Below are 23,541 nucleotides of genomic sequence, written 5' to 3'. Positions count from 1 at the left end.
CTATGACATGTTTAGTATAGATTCATGATTCATGATCATACACATCATATGTATGTCTGATATGACGAGTGACTGATCATAGCATATGCCTTCGGGCAGATTGTTTATGGGCTCCTTGATAGACAGAGTTGCCTTACATGAGCGCGCGGGGCGCGCAAGATTGTTGCATGTTTGGTAGGGTGATTCATGCACTTGCATTTGTGTGATCATGATTATTGTATGCCCTATCAACATCAGGGCCAAAGCCTCCACAGACACATTATGGGTGACTGGATTGGATATCGAAAATGTTTGGTTCTAGCATATGGGCGCCATAGATGTCCCTGGGTGAAAATTCCTAAATCCGATGGTACCAGAGAATGACTTCAACGTCGAGACCGAGTGGATATATGAGCGCACGAGGGCCGGATACCAGGAGGCCGCGTCTCTCACTGTGTTGTGGTCAGTTGGAAAGGGGTGTGGCTTTACTCGCCCGAGGGTAGGGGGCAATACTAGGCTGAGTTTGACAAGCTCGTGAATGGGTCCGCTATTGACATGCTGGGTAGGTATTGGCAGACTATTGGTCAGGCGGATAGTGAGGTTTCTTATGCTCACTTGGACTGTGCGGCTAGGAGAGCGGCAGTGTCACTTGGAGTGTACTAAATCCCAGTGATTATCTAGAATGAGAACTGTACTGATATATGATGAGGATTGGCATGCTCGAGTTACATCTCGCATCGCATGGCCGTGTTATGGCCGATAGCATTCATATCTTGCACCGCATAGCCTTGGTACGGCTGATTGCATTCATGTACTTATCACCATGATTCCACATTACTCTGACCTTGCATTCTGAGCACGCTCATATTGCGCACACACTTACACCACCCTCTAAGCTTTCTATAAGCTTATGCACGATTGATGCGTGTAGGTGACTCCAGGACGCAGTCGTAGCATAGTAGCAGCGGGAGCGTGCAGTCGAGCTTTTGGAGTTTCTGTTATTTGCATTATCTTGTATTTCCTTTCAGATGTATTGTACTTAAAAGTTTTTGATCATAATGGATTTTGTGATGGTGTTCTTGTGGTTATTGTTCGTGGGTTATGCTTATGGTTATGCTCATTACAATTAAACTGATGATTTGAAATCCTCCTTGTAGCATCCCAGGATTAGAACCTGGTGTATGGGTGTCGGGAGCCGAGAATGGGGTACTACGGAGGCTGTCGACGCTAGATTCGGTGATCGAAAATTTTGTGAGCCCGGTTTCCGAGTTTGAGGCGTGACAATTATAATAAATAAACATGCATGGATTGTGTGGTGTTAAAGTCACCAATTTTTATGGGCCTACCATGATATATGTGTTATATCCAAACTGTCCATTCATTTGGTGAGATAATTTTAAGGCATTATCCCAAAATTGAGGTAGATCAAAAGCTCGAGTGAACTACACAGAAAGCAATGGGATAACGGCGACACCCACCGTTGGAACCTTCTTAGGACTCACCATGATGTTTAATATTAGCCATCCATTTGTTCACAAGGTCACAAGTACCTGGATTAAGAGAAAACACAAATATCAGCTTGATCCAAAACTTTTGTGACCCTTTAGAAGTTTTCAATGGTGAGTGTTAAATCCCTACTACTTTTTGTGGTGTGGTCTACTTGAGCTTTGTATCAATATCATTATTTTGATCCCTAAAATAATCTTGCCAAATAGATAGATGGTTTATATAAAACACATACATCAAGGTGACACCCACAATACTTGGTGATGTCGACACACCATCGAGGTGGTTGCCAAGGCAATCTGCTTCAGTTACATGAAATAAAAATTAAAAAAAGGAAGGTTACTTATGTGCTCTTACGGTACCTCATGTGTGATTTCGTATAAATAAAAACTTCAAACCAACTCAAGTAATAAAAAAACGGGGAGATAAAACTCTATACTTTTTGGTGCACACGTCATCAATGATCCAACCCACTGAAAACAAAAGAGCTGATAGCATGAACGTGTGGGTGGTACCCTGACCGTGGCCCATGGGCCGGCATTGATGTTTGCGTCGTATATTTATGTTGTCCATCCACTTTATCAATTCATACGATGGCATGATTAATAAAATTAAGTGAATGCAAATCTCTGGTGGATCACATCAAAGGAGACAGATGTCATTAAACGCCCACCATTAAAATTTTCACAAGGTCTATGTTAATGTTTATTTTTCCTCTAACTTGTAACTTATTGATAACGTCATGCAAACCTGATTAAGAAAAATTACAAATATCAGTTTAAAAAAGTTTTTAATAGTCATTTCCAGTGGGATGGTCTACTGAGATTTGTATCTACTTCATTTTTAGGCTCAAGGCATAAAATTAGATGGCAAATGGGATGAACGGCCTAGATATACAGTGCATATATTGAGGTGGGCCCCACGGTCAGGGTACGACCCACCTCGTTGGTTGGTTCTGTGTACCAGCCAAGTGGTACACGGAAATAAAGAGGCTAGACTCCTGTAATAGTTGGGCCAACAAGTTAAAGTTGTGGTGTCTTCTCCACCGCACACACGGCAGGCACGTACAACATCTCCGCCATTCAAGTTCATGGATCCACAAGTGAACAGTGCCTCTCGCAAAATGCACACTGATAGACCAATCTTCACCGTCTAATCTCACTTATTCAATAGAGCTCATAAATGTATTTTAACCATCTAATTGATAACCAACACTGACCGGACAATTTCAAATTTCCATGCTCTGTCCACACACCAAACTTACGATTTGGTCGATCTGGATTCAAATGCATGTATGCAAGCATGAAATGAAATAAAGCCCAACAACGGTGGTAAACTAGCACACTAATTCCAATTGGTCATAAATATCCGATGAATACGTGGTGAAAAGCGTCTCACGAGCTGGCGCAGATTAGCCATGGATAAAGCTCCGCCGCACGTGCTAATATTCCCGTTCCCAGCACAGGGGCATATCAACTCCATGCTCAGGTTAGCCAACATGCTATGCCTAGCTGGCATCCAAGTTACCTTCCTCAACACAGACCATACCCACCACCGCCTCCTCCGCTCCAATCCTGACCTCCTCGCCGCCCGGCCCGGCATCCGATTCCGTACAATCTCGGACGACCTCCAGCCGGACCATCCCCGGTCGACTGCTCTGGTGATGGACCTTTACGACTCGCTCAGATCGGTCACGAAGCCACTCCTCCGGGCGATGCTGGCCGGATCCGGTAGGCGGGCGGAATCTGACGACGCGGTGACGTGCATCGTAGCGGATGGTATCTTATCGTTCGCGATCGACGTCGCGAATGAGGTTGGAATACCGATCGTTGCCTTCCGTACGGCGAGCGCGTGCAGTTTCTGGGCTTTTTTTTGTGGTCCCGCACTTGAAGCAGGAGGAGAGTTCCCATTTGAAGGTGAGCTTCTGGCTTCAACCCAAGCCTTTCTCTTGCTCCGTATATATTCTTTTCTGGTATGATATGTGGGGCCCACGGTGTAGTAATCCATGTTGTATTTTAAATTATTTTAAAATAATTTAGTGTTTCAAAATATCCGTTGGGACAGACCATGGCTGCTGTTATAAGTGCGCATGTGCCCTACGGATGTGTCTTTTTACTGAAAGATTATATCCTTTTAATTTTTGTTTGAAAAGTTGTGTCTTTTGAAGCCTACAGGTCGCATGGTTTAAACCCAATAGTCACAACCCTTTGTGAAAGGATGTCTTCACAAAGTATATAAATAGACTTTCTCTCATTTGTTTTAAAAAAAAGTAAGAAAAAGTTTATTTTATATTAAAAGCACGGTTTAAGTGTTTTCTAGTTCGGGTTAAGACTACAAAATGGTTCGAGCCCGTGTATAGTGAGTGCACCGCTGGGACCGAGTCATAGTCGTTGTATTCTGAAGGTCGATTGCTCTAGAAACCTGTTGCACTTGGGACGTTGTCCAAGGGGAGCAAATTCGATTTCAAGCCGAGTGACTCATGTCATGCCTCGACTTCTATAAACCGATAAGTTTTATTTTTTTCTCAATTTAAATTTATTGTATTTAAATAGTTTTTCAAACTCCATATCTCAACAATCTTGAAATCGAATTTGTTTGAAAAACTATTTAAGAATTACGGTTGCATCTATTTGGTTGAAATATCCCAAAATGAAACCACACCAACCCGATTTGTAGGTCATGACTCATATAATTTAGAATTGTCATATCTCACCCAATGGTCAAAATCTTATAAATACTTATTATGTAAGTTCTTTGGACTACATGTACAAAAGTGAACGTATGCACTGACTGAAAATGGTTAGAGTACTTTAGATATTGATATCTATAAATGAGAATAGTTAGACTATGATCAAACATATAAGAGGCCTGGATTCCTGAACAATTGACCGGGTTCGTTGTAACCTTCGTTAACACAAAGTATGATCTTCAAGTTGTCAGATGGGTCGGGCTAAGGCTATTTTGAGTACTAGAGCTATGACATACATATGATCTTTATGTCCCAAAGACATGTCATTCTATCACACATACATGTAAAATCTGTCAGGCCCTATTCACTCATAAGAAAGCCTATATTTAGTAGATTTTCTTAAAATCATGATATGACATTAAGGAGCTTTTCTTTTTAGATCTCAATATTTCTGATTTATTTTCTCATAACTTGAGCCGACATAACCTTCACATGAAAATAAATTAAACTGTTGAACCATACTGAGTAGAATATATACTGATCTCAACATCCCTGTACAATAAAGATCAACCCAAAATGCATTTCAATATGAGATTTTGTGTTGGGATTCCCATCATATCAGGAATTCTTCTTTATAGACCACTATATATGGTTAAAAAGAAAACTTTGGAAAGAAAAATGTGAAAGAAACTTAAAACTGCAGTCTTCCAAAGTATCTTCTAAAATGGGCCTGATAGGTCGATGGTGTGGTCACTATCTCATAAGTCTGCTAGTTGCTCACATGTAGATGGGTAATATTCCCTGTACAATAATTTAATATGGGCCCAATTTTGATGATCAAGACTATTCAGTTAATGTGCCGGACCATGTATAATGTGTCACCAAAATATTCTTCCATTGGACAATCTTACATGCTAACTTATAGACTGCAAGTGGATGGTTTACTGTCTACTTTATAATAGGAGATTTTGGAAAGATAGTTGATGGCGACTAATGGTGGGTGGCACAAGAGTACATGATCTGAATTATGAAATATGGGGCCTACTATATTGTTAGTGCTAGAACAAATATAACATGTCATTTTGATTAAGTGCATGTTAAGGAGTTGATTTTTGTGTGATTGATGCACATAGAATGAATATCTATATTGATGTTAATCTTTAGAAATACAGTAGAATACATGGTTGTACACTAAAGCATACTGCACACATGTTTGTAACATGAGTAGTTCATTACTGGGTCCTTCTTTGTATTTATAGTGACCTAAAAATTAAGTTATAACGTGGACCAACCATTGGTATGAATAACCTTTATGATAATGAGTGTACACAAGGAATAAATGAGTATGCTATATTGAACTTAATCAGATCAATGACTAAGTCTATCAAGCCATGGTCTCACTTATCACTGTGTATCTATAGATAACACACATTATTCCTTTTGTATCATTGTATATATCTTGTGATCTTTGATCCATCATATGTGGATTTATGATTGATATGTTTGAATCTTGTACCATATGTCACATGTACAAAATATAGTCTTCTTATTATAACATGAAACATTAGACAATGTATGACACTTGATACATAGACACTTAGAAATTATACATATGTGGAAAACATCTCATTTATAAAGATTTAAAATTATGAAGGTTATGTACTTATATGCACTACAATGTTCCAAAGTTATAAATCCATACAAATATTATATTGGCCCATGTGGGATGATTAGGCTGGTGTATTTTTAAAATATTACCTTTCGCAGGCCCAATAAATAAAAGGTCTAAATCTTTCATATGTATTACTTTTATGAATATTAAGTACTTGATAACTCACATTCTATGAATGCTTGTCTCTCTTGAGTTTCATTTACCATGAAGCAAACGGTGACTTGAGTTTCTCAAGTGGACTAGCAATGAATGTGTATTAATTCAATATTAATTCTAACTTACATTTTATTATGTATAAAGTGATATTATAGAATATTGGGTCCAATAATAGACGGACCATCGGCACATATTCACTTAACTGTTTAACACACTTATCACTGCTTTTCTATAAACGGTTCATATTATTGCTCTTATACATAAAGTTGTTGATAGAGTGACGAGTACGCATGCCTAATTTACGAGATAAGTTACATTCACTTTTGGCATCGTTCACAATACTTTGTAGACAATATTTCCTGCTTAGAAAGACGAAGGAAATATTATTTCCATCCGATCATGTGTCAACCTAGAACACCTGTTAGATCCAGTTGATTCATATGATAGTTCCTACCAAAGATTTCTCTTAACTCTTGGTTAATGGGTTTATCAGGTGGGCCATAGATATATCTATCAATGCTAAATCTGAAATTGTGGGCGTGCACTTGGATGCATAAACCACTTAACGCATGAAATTGAAGTTTAGTCAATATGTATTTGATAAATGGGTTTACATAAAATTTAAGATTTGCACTAAAGAAACTATATATTGAATATTATGAATCAATATGCACATGTTTTACGTTGATGTGTAGGTCTTTGAGACAATGTGTCTTTAATTAAACATGTTGCATGTTTTAATGATAAAATTGGTAGCCATCAAATGAATGGTAGAAAGAATATTGGTAGCGGTTTGAATTTATAAGATGATTCTTGGATCAATGAGATTTTTAGGCTATATTGTATTCTCATTAGAGGCTAGATTTGGACATTTGAGATTGATATTTATATGAGACTATAAGTTTATATAATGAACTGTTTTGTTTTACCATTAACAAATGTATCTAATGGCCAAACTTATGCACATGTGGAGCTCATTCTCCAATCTATCGATCAAGATACTTGATAATGAACTTGGACATTTCTTCTCCATATTCAATTGTCAAATATCCATTGTTTGTATTAAATTATAATTACTCACTGATAAATTAGTCAACCTTTCATGTGTTAGGGAACATATAATAATATGATAATATTGTAATATGATTACATGAAAGTTATACTTTATTTTAGTTGTCATATGTCTATATATGACAGATTACTCCAACCTCTTTGTACTGCAGATACAATAAGTTTGATTGTCTTTACCACCAGTTGGTTGAATAGAAAGAGTACATTCGGGACTAAGAAAGTTGGTTATATTCAGAGCCGGTGATACGACAACTATCATAATAAAAGTGATGCTCAATATCTGTTGCGTGATAAAGTCGTAATTATTGACTCTGTGATGTTAGAAATGAGTTCGATATGCTTTGGCTTGAGATATAAATAGTTAAAGAGGTTGCAACTGACTGCCAAAAACTTGATTGAGGAGCGAAAGGAGGAATCAGCCTAGGCAGAGGCTCATTTATGAGTAGCTAGTTGGTGAGGCAATAGCTTGTCAATACGATGATCCCTAGCTGATCTGAAAGGATGATTAACCACAATGGGACTAAGACATGACCAAACTCGTATGAGAAGAAAGCCTGACGGAGCAAAGACGGGTGGAGGTAAAAGGCCTACGGGTCATAAATCCTCTGACCAAGTGACTATCTAAAAGATTAGTCAATGATACATCGAAGGGAATGAGGCTGAGCCTAATATATGAGCTACCAGTGTTGGCAACCCAACCTATATGAGTAGAGATCCTATTAGATAGGTTCAATGGGTAAATAACAAGACACGAGGTAGACGATTGCATTGATGTAAATGAGCCCCTTCTATGGTGTACAGTGCGAGCAACAATGAAGAAGGATGAGTTTTTGAACTCTTAATGAATCCATAGCCATATATTTGGTGGTGTACCGAATTGCTGTGTACACTTGATGGAATTCACCTATATGGGTGTGGAGGTGGAGGCCGCTTCCTATGAGAATCTAGGTGAATTCTCTAGAGCACTCATGAAATCTAGGTAATGGTGTATGGCCGAAACGCATCGAACCGCAGAATCACTTGTAGTGGAAAAGTTGTGTGAGTGGCATGTACTTGCGATTTACATCAAAAGGAATCAGGTTCAAGACTATGGTGTCACCTGATTTCTGTATACCTGTCATGTTTACTCTAATGTCGGTTCAAGTCTATGGTGACACCGACACCATTGCACAACTCTTCCATCTTAACCCGAAATGTCAAAAATTTTGAAACATGTGGGGATTGTTGTATTTTAAATTATTTTAAAATAATTTAGTGTTTCAAAATATCCGTTGGGACGGACCATGGCTGTTGTTATAGGTGCGCATGTGCCCTACGGATGTGTCTTTTCACTGAAAGGTTATATCCTTTTAATTTTTGTTTTGAAAAGTTCTATCTTTTGAAGCCTAAAGGTCGCATCACTTGAGTTTAAACCCAATAGTCACAACCCTTTGTGAAAGGGTGTCTTCACAAAGTCTATAAATAGATTTTCACTCATCTATTTTTAAAAAAAGTAAAAAAAAGTTGATTTTATATTAAAAGCACGGTTTAAGTGTTTTCTAGTTCGGGTTAAGACTACAAAGTGGTTCGAGCCCATGTACAGTGAGTGCACCGCTGGGACCGGGTCATAGTCGTTGTATCCTGGAGGTCGATGGCTCTGGAAACCTGTTGCACTTGGGACGCTGTCCAAGTGGAGCAAATTCGATTTCAAGCCGAGTGACTCATATCACGCCTCGACTTTTATAAACCGATAAGTTTTATCTTTTTCTCAATTTAAATTTATTATATTTAAATAGTTTTTTCAAACTCCATATCCCAACAATCCAGGCCGTTGCTCTTCTACGTAGCTGCATGTCGGGCTAGGCTACGGAAGTACTGCCTGATCAAGACTATAGCTGAACCTTTGATTTGGGGTCTACCTTCCTCACTAATTGGACATCCTATGCACGAGCTGGGCAAGCTGTAACTTGTATCACTGAACTTAATGATTAGGTTTCTCTGTGTTGAGTCAATGGTTTGGATCTTTACCACGCAACACCCTCTGGTTAGATTAAGAGCTTAGATTAGCCATGTTTGATCTAGTCTCTCTCTCTCTCTCTATATATATATATATATATATATATAAGTGATTTGTTTTCAATTCATTAAAGTAGCCATTAATTAGGAGACCTTATTAGAAAGTTCATTGTAATTAATGAATTTAAGAGTTTTTAAATTAAAAAAGAAATCTCCTCATAACGTGAGAGATCACCTTTTGACTGTTAAGAAGAACTGTGAATTAGGGTGGAATATAATGTACTATAAAATGACAATGATTACAAATTATAATACTTATATGCTGAAAAACATATAATTTAATAGATAATTCTCATGTTTAGATAGGCATTACAAAATAATAAAGATGATATTTTTGTATTATTAAAATGTTGAATCAATTAAAAAAAAAAATACACTTATTATAATGTTTTGGTAGGAAATTTTCACAGCAATACAATATAAATTATAATAATTATAAATTCTTTTACTAGTCTCTTATATATATATATATTATGATCACTGAAATATATAAGATTGTAAATAGCGCTTTTACATTATATTATGGCCGTAATTCACAATCCAAACATGGACATCATTGAAAGATTAAAAGTGTGGTCATTTGGGCCATAGCTTATAATATTATTCTAACATGAGGGTGTTTCGGATATGAAAAAATAGCAGAAAATGAATTTTTGTAAGAATTCAATTTTAAAAATTTACCCCTTTTATGATTACTATCTTTAAAATGGGTTACAAATTATTATTTTTAAATGCATTTTCATTCAATAATTATAATTCTACAAAAAGATAAAGCTCTATTCTATTCTAACTACTCTTTCTATGGAAAATTATCTACTCAAGATATAAAGAAGCGAGACGATGCCTAAGGTTATTTTAGTCATTTAAAAGCTAATATCTGAGTTTGTGTTGCTAGATGATGCCGACATGGACCATCCGATAAAAAGCATTCCGGGTATGGAAGCCTTCCTCAGACATCGAGACCTACCGAGTTTCTTCCGAGTCAAGCAACTCAATGACCGGTTGCTCCAGGCCGTCTTAAGCGAGACTCAAAACGCCAGTAAAGCCTCGGGTTTCATCCTAAATACCTTCGAAGACCTCGAAGGACCAATCCTCTCCCACATCCGGGCCCACTTCCCCACCACATATGCCATCGGACCCCTCCACGCTCACCTCAAGTACCGACTCACCGAGTCCGTCGATTCCTTGCCTAATTCAAGCCTTTGGACAGAAGATAGAACCTGCATGACGTGGCTCGATTCTCAGCCAAACAAATCTGTCCTCTACGTTAGCTTCGGCAGTTTCACGGTCATTACTCGCGATGAGTTGCTGGAATTTTGGCACGGCTTAGTCAACAGTCATACACGGTTCTTGTGGGTCATACGCCCGGACCTCGTTGATGGAAGAGGAGACGAGGGTCAGATCCCGTCCGAGTTGAGGGAAGCAGCGGATGAGAGAGGGTGCTTTGTAGGGTGGGCCCCACAAGAGGACGTGCTGGCCCACTCGGCTATTGGTGGGTTCTTGACTCATAGCGGATGGAATTCTACATTGGAGAGTGTATGTGCGGGAGTACCGATGATCTGCTGGCCCTTCTTTGTGGATCAACAGATAAATAGCAGGTACGTTGGGGAGGTATGGAAGGTCGGTTTAGACATGAAAGATAGGTGTGATAGAAGGACGGTTGAGATGATGATCAAAGAGTTGATGGAAGGGAAGAGGGAAGAGCTAGTCAGATCTACAGCTAGGATCGCGAATCTGGCCAAGAGAAGTGTAAGCCAAGGTGGGTCATCTTATATGAATTTTGAGAAATTGGCTGAGGACATTAGATCGATGAGCCAACGGTTTATACGATTAATGTAGGAAAGTAGAAAGTGAATTGAGTTGTGACCCCTAGGTGGTGTTGGGCGAAGTGAGGCCCACCGTGATGTATGTGTTTTATCCAAGTCGTCTATCCGTTTTCCCTGATCATTTTGTAGCATGATCCAAAAATTAAAGGAGTTCAAAAGCTCAAACGGAAACACCACAGGAAACAGTGGCTATTGAACGCCCCCTATTAAAAACTTATCAGGGGCTATAGAAGTATTGGATCAAGCTGATATTTGTGTTTTACCTTCATCCAAGTCTATGTGACCTTATCAACAGGTATAGATAGAAAATAAACATTATGGTGGGCCCTAAGAAGGTTTCAACAGTGGTATTATTATCCCATTGTTTCCCATGGACTTGTAGTGCGCTCCAATTGAGCTTCCTATTCTCTTCATTCTTGGGCTTGTGCCCTGAAATGAGCTGGAGAAAGGGATTGACGGCTTGGATATAAAATGCATATATCATAGCGGGCCCCACTGCTCCAAGTACTAACTATCTGGGTGGTGATCTAACATATAGTTGCAGGAAAGTGACACTATAAGGTGGCAGCAACTACCCACTAGTTTACAAGTGGTGCGCGCCACAACCACACATTTATACATGGTTAAGGACTGTCCTATTGAAAAAATTGTAACAATCAGATCATGACACTTCTTCAATCGAATATAATTGGTTAGCGGTTGCTTATCGTATGGTGTTGATTGAGATCTGGTAGCCATCTACTTTATGATTTATTAGATAATCGGTGCTGATTGCTGTATACACCTACGACTATTCTGTCCATTCTTTGGCTCTGTCACTTTCACGTGTGTTGGGATGGAGTTTCGCTGGAATATATCATGAGAGGAAATAATCGAAGTTGATGGCTACCAAACAAAAGTCCATTTAACTACTCTTATGGCTACCAAATAAAAGTCCATTTAACTACTTTTATTTGACCAGGTCCACCATTGGGCTTTATGGTCCGAAAATAACCCCTGATTCGAAGACTAATAGGTAGTCCATGTTTAAGTGAAATCCACCTGGAGCCCATGTTCATGTGAAATCCACCCTGCCAGGTGCGTTACTCCATTTTCCCATAGAGCCCAAAAATGATTTGGATCAATGCTGGTGAATCATAGGATTAGAAACAATATAAGGGGCAATGTTCACCGTCTAAGATATTTTCAATTGTGTGGCACACTTGAATTACAGATTGATGAGAATTGTTGTATCAAAGTTTAAATTTTAACTTTGTATCTAATAGTTGAAATGAATTTCATATAGTTATAATTGTAAGGATGACTCATTTTTAAAAAAGAAAAGAAAATAAAATAAAGATAGGCATCTATTTTCTAATTGTTTGTTTTTGTATAGCCTACCTAAATCACAAATTAAGCCAATTTTTAGTACTATAAATAAAATGGAGTGACGCGCCCTACATTTGAAGTGAATTTTAATTAAATATCACAGTGGGGCTCATCATTTCTTAAAGTCAATTTGGTGTCATTTTCATACATGAGATCAACGGGGATAATCAATAATATTTGACTTGATATCACGCTTCCTCCTATTAATTTCAAAATAGATGAATTGGTCCATTTATCATCTTCATATATTTATATTAAATACGATCAATTTTCCCAACCACCACTAATTATCACTAAATCCATGTTGCCAAACAAACGATGAGTTTAACAATTTTTTTTTTCTTTAAATTCTTTCTTGTATTTGCTTAATTCACACACACACACACACACACACACATATGTGGGCCCCATAAAGCCTTTGTTCGAATGAATAAAGCATTTAATGCACCCAAATGAGGCGGAACGCAATCCTCTTCTAATGGAATGACCCTAGAATTGTGTTCGGATGGGAGAAAATGCATGAGAATAAAATGAAATGAGAGTAAATGGGCTGGTAAATAAATCCTCTCTCTAAGAGAGGATTTGGAAGTAAATGGGGTGACATGCCTTTTTAAATTCTGATCGAACATAAGGGTTAACAACCCTAAGTGCAGGGCTGCGATGCAGTAATAACTCAGTGAAATTGAGGTCGAATCCTCAAGAAATGGGATACCCGACTAATCTAAAGGCAAATGGTCGTCTGAGTTTTTAATCCAGCGAATTAGAAAATGATTTTGAAATAAATAATATAATACTAAGGATCTAGAAATTTACTCATAACAATCACAATATCTAATTCATTTATTCAACTATTATAACTTATTTGAAATTGGAATTCTATCCTATTCAATAAGAGAATAATTCTATTAAACCAGTCATTAATACCAATAAAAACATGATTCAATTAAATAATTCTCTCATGAAGCATTTGGATCTCAATTGCAGGGAATCAAGAGCATCTAGTGTAACTAGAGGCGATAATAGAACAATCAATTATACAGATTGATTTCTTTCTAATCAAGCTAAGCAATTGTTAAATCAAAGCATTCATTGTAGCCATAGTTCATAACAAATATGTAAATAAACAACTCAAATGCTTTAAAGTAAAATTTAAATTAATTTAATTTATTATCATCATTTAAACCATTGTCAACAAAATATGTTAATTAACTACAAGCATTATCCCTTAGCCTTAGCTAAGAGATTAACCTACATAGTTAAAATCCTACAACAAAAACAAAAGAAAAACCTAAAAGACAAACTAGAATCAAATGATTGAAAAGGAATGATGGCTCCCTCAAAGCTTTGCAATCCATTGGTCTCTCTCCCAAGCCCTAATGTGTATATGGAATAGCCTAAAACACCTCTTTAAATAGAAAAATATGTATTGACTTTAGACCGACTTTAAATTTCTGTACTTTTTTTTTACAATATGATCGCACCAATGATCGCCTTCAGTCACACTGAGTCTAGCCAAAGATTCCTTTGATTGCAGCCGAATTTCATCGAATTCTATCCGAAGTCTCTATCTTCTTTAGGTCGCCTCGAACTCTCCATCAGTGGCACTGCACATTACTTCGGCCGCATCTAACAATCGAGTCGAATTAAGTCTGAACATCATTATTTCTCACTGAACTGTTTTTAACACCTTCGCTGAGACTGAACCAAAATCGGGTGAGACCGAACAATCTATTATTTTTGTTATTGGATTGTGTTATTTTTCGGACTTGTTTCTCTCCTTGATATTTCATTTTCTTGGATCTTTGACACTTAAAATCTTCAATATTGTCTTCCAAATCTTTAATTCTTCATCGCCTTCGAACATGATCTCTTTTTGAGCTTTAAATATTCATTCTTAAGCACATATTCATCTTTATATCCAAAATCACATCGTATATAGAAAAACATATCTTTTATATTAATTTAGTGCTTTAAATGCAACCGAAACTAGTGCAATTAAGATGATACTTATACAATATTTAGGCATTATCAAGTTCCATTAGAGAGTCGCACCAGTAAACAAAAGTGTCACCATGTACATGTCCATCATAGATATGACACACTAATGACACTACAAGACAATCTAATTATCGATTACAATACTAAAATCATAATAATAAAATAATCCATGTCCAAAGGTTCGCCATCAAAATGGGCGGTTAAAAAAGTTGACAAGTTGCTTGTTTGTATCGTACCCTATATCTGGCTATTCTGAAAAAAGCCAATTAGAGAGCAACATATGGCATTGTATGAGAAATAAGAGATTGATGAAAAGATCTTTAAGATACTTAAAGCACTTTTTATGGAATCATAGCTGGTGTAAGTTCAATTTTACACGTCAGTAGATGGTCGACGGAGTGATGTGGTTGAGTCACTCAAAAGTCTAACGAACAAAAAAAGAAACACAATCAAGCAATTTGAGGTACAAAAGGCAACCGAGAGAAGCAAAGCGTGGGTGACATAAGAGAAACATTCGCAAAAGATAAATGTAAAAAATGAAGGATCTAGATAAATGTTTGTTTACCACTGTCATCGTTGTCATAATGGAAGAAGGATTTTGAAGAATAAGTTGTAACAAAACTCTATAAATAGCAAAGGAATTCAATAGAGTAAGATATATCAAAAAACACGTAATCCTAACAATAATAAACAACCAATCAAATATATCGATTTACTTTATTTCAGCTTGTCCTAGGAGTAGCGGTAATCAAGTAGAAGTAATTCTTAGATATATTCCCTAGTTGTAATCCAAATCTACGCTCATACGTTAGATTTGTTTTCTATCCAATATCACATGGTTCTTTCAAGAGATGCATTCTTTCAGTTGTTTCAAGTGATCATGTGTGATTTTTACCTTTGTTTCATTGCAATGGTATTCTGAAAGTATTTTCTTATGGAAGGCATAAAGTAACCCATTTTCGGAGGAAGAACCCCACCCTTCGATTATTGCCAGATTGTAATAAAAGTTTGCAAGTGACTGAGCAAGCAATTGATTTTCTCAGAATCTATTCATCTACGTTCATATTGAATGTATCCACTTATTTTGATGCTTGGGGCCGAAGTTAATTGATTTGTATTAAGTTGCTTTACCAATTCTGGCATGCCTGCACATATTACTAGTGACAAAAAATAATCCAAAGTGTTAACATTTTGTGATCCTTATGATTGTGGCCCACCCGATGCTCAAATTTTCCTCTTTTTTTTTTTTTTTTTTTTTTTTGTTTTACTAAAGTATATATTTATTTAGGCTTATTATAATTAATTTTTGAAATATCATATATATACACTAATTTGGGATATCATATATGTTCTTGTGAATATATTGAAAATGTTCAATACATTTCTCTCCTGTTTACTCACATCAAATATTAATAGAATATTTAAATCTCAAATGCATTTCTTTTACTCCAGTACTAACACAATCAAGTAAACCCAATTCATTTGCCTCCAATTTCATTTTCTGTTTACCAACATTTGTAAGGTCCCAAGTGAACCCTAACAACCACATCATTAAGAAAAATTAGTTGTCCATATTAATTACACAGAGAAGGTCCGGTAGCTAATATAGGCCATTTATGAGATGGGATCACCTTCAACCGTCCATCTCTCAAATAATTTACTTTGATATGTCACGAAATGTAACCATCTAATTATTCTATAGGAAATGGGTGGTCCATATTTATTATTATGGTAGAAAAGGTCCTATTAATGATCTATACCATCCATCATATGGGACCCACCATTCATCATTGATTCCTAAAGAAATCTCTTCGATTGGTTGATCTACTCAGCCACTAAAAATTGATGAAATGAGGAGTTAATGGACAATAATGAAAGGAAAGGAGTTACTTAGGGGTTGTTTGGATGCCTTCAATTTTTTTAGTTGTAAACACATTACACATTACACCTGAAATAACTTTCAGGTGTAATCGGTTTACATGTTATTTCGTTTGGCTTTTAAATGGTAATATGTTTACAAGTAAGTGGATTGTGTGTTTGGCTAGCCAGTAAAGTGTTTACAATGAATAAAGTAGGTATTCATATTAGAGAGCACGGGCGATGAACCTTGCAAAATCTGCAAATCATATAAGAAAGACTTGATTTTTTCTTAAGGTTAACTTAATTTTTTCTTGAAGTCCTAAGAGAGCATTAAAGCATGCACACACTAGATAGATTGGATGTCTTCCACCCATCACAGTGGACCCCAAATGCAAATATAAGTTTTTAATAGTGGACATCCCATCATTCCCTCATGTGGTCCATTTGATAATGGACAACCTATTTTTTTTTTTGTGGCACGGTAGAGCATCAAGGGAGGTAGATGATGGATAGATTGGATGTATTATATACATTATGGTGGACCTCGGATATTATAAATGTATATTAATTACTGTGTTATAGCGTGTATAGTACCTTTTAATATGAAAAATGGCTTTTTATCCTGTTTCTTCTTTCACCTGCAAGATTTAAAATGATGCCGAAGGTCAAATGATCCAGACCATTGTCTCTGGCCCCACTGTGCCAAGGTGGGTGCTACGGACACAATCTACATAACAAGCTGATGGCCAAAAGAGTTGCCGGATGCAAGACAGCTCATGTACACTCACTCACACATGCACATGGTACATGTGCAAGTATGGCACTTGGTTGGGTCTTTGCTCATGCCTTACACTCTGCTTGAAGCTTCGAGAGGGTTTTAGAACTTCATTTAGTTTATGGTACGTAGTACTCTACTTTTTTGCTACAGTGAGGGGTCGTTTGGATGCAATAAAGTCCTTAAGTCGTAAAGAGACGGGTTATAAGGGCTGTTTGGATAAATGTATTTGCCTCCGAGATGCGTGTCGACCATCAACACCATGCATTTGATGGGTCCCCTCTAAATTATGGGATATCCCAAAAATCAGCCGTATACGGAACTCAGGTGGGTCATACCATCTAAAATCATGTAAAGACACCGTTAAAACATATAAAAGCACTTGGTGGGGCCCACCTGAGTTTTGAATGCTGCTGAAACTTGTTCGGAACCCTCATCCAAGTGGGACACACATAATGGATGGGCTGGATTTGCAAACCACATCTTTGTGAGCCCAAAAAATGATTATGAATGTTTTAATGGTGCACGGCCCCTACCCACTTCTGTATGTGGTGTGGCCCACAAAAGTCACGGATTGACTTGATTTTTGAGACCTAGGCCCACGATGGAATGGTGCATCTGACTGATGGGGTAGATTTTCGAAATGCATCACGGTGGGGCCCATACAGCTCGACCTCATGGGACGGACTCGTGAGGTCGAGCGCATGGCACCTTTTCCCTATATATATACACACACTATGCGCTCGACCTCACGGTAAGCTCCCGTGAGGTCGAGCTGTGTGGGCCCCACCGTGATGCATGTCGACCATCAACACCGTGCATTTGATGGGTCCCCTCTAAATTATGTGATATCCAAAAAATCATCCGTATACGGAACTCAGGTGGGTCATACTATCTAAAATCATGTGAAGACACCATTAAAATATATAAAAGCACTTGAGGGGACCCACCTGAGTTTTGAATGCTGCTGAAACTTGGTCTGAACCCTCATGCAAGTGGGACACACATAATGGATGGGCTGGATTTGAAAACCACCTCGGTGGGCCCAAAAAATGATTATGAATATTTTAATGGTGCACGGCCCCTCCCCACTTCTGTATGTGGTGTGGCCCACACAAGTCACAGATTGACTTGATTTTTGAGACCTAAGTCCACGATGGAATGGTGCATCTGACTAATGGGATAGATGTTCGAAACACATCACGGTGGGGCCCACACAGCTCGACCTCATGGGACGGACTCGAGCGCATAGTACCTTTTCCCTATATATATATATATATATATATATATATATATATATATATATATATATAATGAAAAAGCATTGCATTAAACAAAGGATGTCCGAAAATACACGTGTATATATACTCTTTGAGAGGAAAGGTATTCCAGAGAACTAAGTAAGCCTACACAACACAGCTACAAAAGCAAACACACGACAAGACATTCCCCATTCCATAGACCATTTATCACTGTGTCCTTCGCCTTCTTCAATCAACGCTTAATTGGACAGTAGTATTAATCTGTATTAGATGGGATTACATTACTAATTCATTTGAAATTTGAGATAACATGTTTGAAAGGAGTGTGAGATGGGATTGAAGTTAACTTTGTACACCTTAAAAAATGAGCCTTGTATTGAAATGGGTAATGAGAAATCTCTCAAATTTGAGGGGCTTTCCAAATCTATACGAAATTCCAAACATACCAAGCCTGGAGTCCATCCGGTACTCAATGATCCACATCAGCAAGTTTTGTGGGTCCGACCATATTGTATGGGATATATCCAAACCATCCATCCATTTTTCAAAATAGGTGTGGGATCCACATCAGCAAGTTTTGTGGGTCCCAACATGTTGTATGGGATATATCCATACTATATATCCATCCGTTCTCCAAGATCATATAGTAATAGGCTCAAAATTAGGCAGTTCTAAAGTGCAAATGGACCACACAATAGAAAGTAAAGCGATGGAGAATTAACACATATCATTGAAATCTCCATGGGTAACCATAAGTTTTGGATTAATATGATATTTGTGTTTTTCCTTCATCCAGTTTTATCTAAACGCATGAATATGTTGGATGGCAAATAAACATTGCAGTAGACCATCCAACGGTTTCAATGGTGGTTGCTTTATGGTGTGGTCCACATGTAAACTTTGGATTTATCTCAATTTTAACGGCCCATGCCACAAAATTATATTGAAAAAAGTATAGAAGTCGCGGATGTAACACATACATAACAGTGGGGTCCAAAATACTTGTTGACATCAACACACTAAGGAAGGTTAGGTCATGGCTCATGATATTTTCAAAAAAACGTATGTCCATGGATGGTGAATTTTGCTGCATACATATTCAATCCAAACGAAATTTGAAAGTAAATTCTAAGATTTATTATTATTATTATTATTATTATTATAATAAATATATTTCAATATAACATTAGAAAACATGGGATAAACTCAGTTCACGTACATTACCTTACGCGTGCATTAATCCCACGAAATACAGGTGGGCCAAACAGGCCCTAAGAGATTTCAATGGATCTGAGATCGGATTTCTTCACCTCTTAAGGAAGCCAGGGCCAAAAAACTAAATGTATATTTATTATTTAAAGGTAGTCCGCAGAACCACACTCGATTCTAAAGCAACAATACAACAACACCAAAAGTCAAAGACCGAAAATACCCGCAGACTACAGATTATTTACAACCCTGCCCTTGTTCTTTATTAACCAGAGATTTCAATGGATTTCACATCGGGCTTCTTCACCACCTCTTTCGGAACTGTTACAGTCAGGACTCCATGCTCCATTGCTGCCTTCACTCCCTCCGCCTTCGCGTTCTCCGGCAACCTGAATCGCCTCACGAACTTTCCACTTGATCTCTCAACACGGTGCCACATGTCGTTCTGATCTTCCTTTTCTTTGCTCCTCTCGCCACTGATCTGGAGCACTCTCCCTTCTTCAACCTCCACCTTCACTTCCTCCTTCCTGAGGCCAGGCAGATCAGCTTTGAAGACGTGAGCTTCGGAGTCTCCTTCCAATCTATCTGCGTGTTTGCGAATTGAGAAGTTTCTCTGCCGAAATCGGAGCGAGACGGGAAGAGAGAGGAGTTGAAGGGGAAACCTTGAAATGGGTCCCATACCTCGAGGGAGAAGGGATCGTAGGCGTTGGCTCTTCGGCCAAAGGTGCTCGGGATGATCGACATCTTGATGTTCGGGAGTTTATGTAATGAGATTTGCAGACGGATTTCTTTGGTTTACTGGGCGTTTGAGAGATTTGAGAGATTGCTTTTGGAAATTTCTTCGGATGGTTCGAAAGGGAAAGGAATTGGGCATTTATAGAGAGAGGAGAGGAAGGGTCCAGAGAAAAGAGATGAGTCCTGAAGCATCGGGAGAAGGAAAGACGCTTGTAACTGTTAACAACCGTGTTACGAATCCCAACCTCCTCATTCCTCTGGCGTTGCGCTTACGACAATCCAGACCATCCACATTTTGTGGAACTTCGAGGATGGCGTGTATAATTCTAATTGTACGATTAAGAACAATCGTAACCATCAAATTGATGGGTATAAATGAATGGTTGAAATAAAATAGTCTAAATTACAAAACGTGGAAATCAGTTCGTTAGAATCGCCTTCTAATTGTTATATTTTGATCTTGCCGTAGCATTAAATAAGTTTTGGACGGTCCAGATTGTTGTATAACTTTTCCATGCGTGTGGTTGAAGAGACACCACCATTTTTTTAAATGGTTATGAACTATCATCCGGATCTAACTTGAAAAGGTGTTTTGACCATTTTCTAGCAATCCACACCATTCCTCATCTTTTACCAAACGTGAATGTTGAATGCGCCCTAGCCCAGACGTACTTAAAGATCCAAGCCGCATGGAAAACCGGGCCCATCGTCAAAGTTCCTTCAACCATAAATCAGGCCAATCCCCCTCGTTGTATTGGAAATTAATATACAAAACGAACGGCCAAATAAAATCCACAGATATTCCCTTTCAATGTGGGGCCCACTGGTTTACTGAACTTTTTATACCAAGGAATCTAACAAATAGGGCCCATCTGATTAGCGTAATGGATCCCAAGCATGGGTAGCAGGCTGTGAGTCCCTTGGATAGCCCACTCGTGCGTGTAAATTTAAAAATAAAAAAATAAAAATCATATTTTGGGACCAGAATCGTTCATACAACCGAACGCCGATTGCGTCCAACCCCGCCCGTCTCCAGCTGGAGACGGGCAGGGTCTCTGTGTGGTCACCATGTTGTATGGGATTTATCCACGCCATCCTTCCATTTCTCCGCGGCATTTTATGGAAGAGCATCAAAAGTGAGGCAGATCCAAGGCTCAAGTGTACCAATACACAGGAAGCAGCAGATCCAAGGCTCAAGTGTACCAAACCACAGGAAGCAAAGATGATAATGATGCTCACGGTTGAAACATTCCTAGGGACCCGGTGATGTTTATTTTCCATCCAAACTGTTAATAAAGTTTTATATATATATATATATATCCAAAACTTCTATAGCCTCTAAGAAATTTTCAATGATAAAAGTTTAATCCCCATTATGTGGTCCACCTGTGTTTTGGATCTGCCTCAGTTTTATACATTTAACCTGAAATGATACGGAAAATAGGTTAACGGTGTGGATGGAATCATACATCACGGTGGCCAATCGGAGCCCCTGCACTTTCCCGGTTGAATCAGCAGCCCGTCAAACGCCTAAGCTCTACGAGTTCCACCATGCTTTTATATATAAAATCACTCCGTCCATCAAGTGGAAATAATCAATTTCAGAGTATATTTAAAATACAAATACGATTAAAAAGTCATGCGAGCCACAGTAGTAGGAAAAATGTAAAATTGTGAGGCACTGACACATATATTAGGCTGATTTTTTGGTGTGTTACACCTGGCTAACATGTTCCATGAAATATATATATGCACCTTGGATTAGCCACTTTTTAACAGTAGTCCCGCGTGCTGAGTTGGTCCAGATATCTAGCCCATCCATATTTGAAATCTTTATATTGATATCTGTAATCTTCCAATATGAGATATTTCCGGTGTTGTCATCATCCATGTCCGAAATCAGGTGGGCCGCATGACAGGGAACAGGGGGATGGGACGCCCACTACGGAAACCTTCCCATGGAGTATGGTGTTGTCTGTATTGCATCCAACCCGTTCATCAGGTGACTCCAACCACACCATTACCCTGATCTAAAATTCAGGTGGGCCTCAAATGGTAAATTTACAGAATTTAGTAGTGTTGGTGAAATGAGAGGCTGAAATTGAAAGATGGAGTAGATGGTGTGCACACATCATGAGTGGTCCCGCAGAGTGTTGCACCCGTCTCTTACGTACAAATACAACTTTCCAGAGAATAAGAGAGAAGTCGAAATTCCTCTAGAAATTTCAAGACCCATCTCCTTTTCTCTGGACACTTTTTCATTACTCGCCTTATAAATACATAACCTAATCCCTTCCCTCCCCAACCAGCCATCGGTACAAATTCCCAAGCGCTAATTACCAATTTTCCAAACGCTCATAAAATCAAGAAATTAAAAATCCCATCCTACTAACTGCGCAATCATCAAGATGTCGATCATCCCCAGCATCTTTGGCCGAAGAAGCAACGTCTTCGATCCCGTCTCCCTCGACGTATGGGACCCATTTGAAGGCTTCTCCTTCAATAACTCTCTCTTCCCATCTCGCTCCGATTTCGCGAGAGAAACATCCCAGTTTGCAAACACGCAGATTGATTGGAAGGAGACACCCGAAGCCCACGTCTTCAAAGCGGATTTGCCGGGCCTTAAAAAGGAGGAGGTGAAGGTGAATGTTGAAGAAGGTAGAGTGCTACAGATCAGCGGCGAGAGGAGCAAAGAAAAGGAAGAGAAGAATGACAAGTGGCATCGCGTCGAGAGGACAAGTGGCAAGTTCCTGAGGCGATTCAGGTTGCCGGAGAATGCGAAGGTGGAGGGAGTGAAGGCAGCAATGGAGAACGGGGTGCTGACTGTAACGGTTCCGAAAGAGGAGGTGAAGAAGCCCGATGTGAAATCCATTGAAATCTCTGGTTGACAAGGAAAAAGGGTGGTTTCGATACCGTTGGCTTGTGAGTTGTGATGCGGTTTTGATGCTGTTGGCTTGTGGGTGTAGAATTTAGGGTAGTTCTGCGGACTACCGTTTAGAACAGCCTTTTAATAATAAATTTACATTAGCTTTGGACTTATGTTCAATGCCGTTTTTGTTTTTCATTTGTTTTCTTTTTTCTTTTGAACTTTCTAGACCAACACCCTAATACGTGGTGACGCATTCGATGGGAGGGTTGGATGGACTTCATATGTTGCATGGGGGCCACATCTGCCGGGTGCCGGAGCCCCCTAAAAGAATGGACGGTTAAGATGGACTGGATGATTGATTCTTAAAATGTGAACCATCCAAGATCAGATGACCAGTGGACGGTCACAATTGATACATCATCATGCCTACCCTATTGGTATATGCACATGGCTTTGGTGATCAAAATCATCAGTTAGGAATCTCTTACTCCCTCTCTCGGGATTCAAATGG

At 38.5% G+C, this 23,541-nt stretch overlaps 2 protein-coding genes and 1 pseudogene across 2 annotated transcripts; 2 read left to right on the top strand and 1 right to left on the bottom strand.

Annotated features, from left to right (window-relative positions):
* Nucleotides 1-2,891: 2,891 nt before the first annotated feature.
* On the top strand, nucleotides 2,892-11,182 carry LOC131243875 (7-deoxyloganetic acid glucosyl transferase-like). Its single transcript, XM_058243496.1, has 2 exons — nucleotides 2,892-3,401; nucleotides 10,024-11,182. The coding sequence occupies exons 1-2, from the start codon at nucleotides 2,903-2,905 to the stop codon at nucleotides 10,965-10,967; spliced, it is 1,443 nt and encodes a 480-aa protein (XP_058099479.1). The 5' UTR covers nucleotides 2,892-2,902; the 3' UTR covers nucleotides 10,968-11,182.
* Nucleotides 11,183-19,545: 8,363 nt separating this feature from the next.
* LOC131243874 (18.1 kDa class I heat shock protein-like) lies at nucleotides 19,546-20,316 on the bottom strand (annotated as a pseudogene).
* A 2,184-nt stretch (nucleotides 20,317-22,500) lies between these two features.
* On the top strand, nucleotides 22,501-23,198 carry LOC131243873 (17.8 kDa class I heat shock protein-like). The gene has a single exon (XM_058243495.1). The coding sequence runs from the start codon at nucleotides 22,570-22,572 to the stop codon at nucleotides 23,047-23,049; it is 480 nt and encodes a 159-aa protein (XP_058099478.1). The 5' UTR covers nucleotides 22,501-22,569; the 3' UTR covers nucleotides 23,050-23,198.
* Nucleotides 23,199-23,541: the final 343 nt, after the last annotated feature.

The sequence above is a fragment of the Magnolia sinica genome, chromosome 4, assembly GCF_029962835.1.
Source record: "Magnolia sinica isolate HGM2019 chromosome 4, MsV1, whole genome shotgun sequence".
In the NCBI taxonomy this organism is placed as follows: Eukaryota; Viridiplantae; Streptophyta; class Magnoliopsida; order Magnoliales; family Magnoliaceae; genus Magnolia; species Magnolia sinica.
Note: the sequence above shows the minus strand (reverse complement) of the source record. Positions and strands in the feature narration are given on the sequence as shown.

Coding starts and splice junctions, on each gene's coding strand:
- LOC131243875 (XM_058243496.1), top strand. CDS start 2,903: ATGGATAAAGCTCCGCCGCACGTGCTAATATTCCCGTTCCCAGCACAG. Junction 3,402..10,023: donor AGGAGAGTTCCCATTTGAAG/GTGAGCTTCTGG, acceptor TTGTGTTGCTAG/ATGATGCCGACATGGACCAT.
- LOC131243873 (XM_058243495.1), top strand. CDS start 22,570: ATGTCGATCATCCCCAGCATCTTTGGCCGAAGAAGCAACGTCTTCGAT.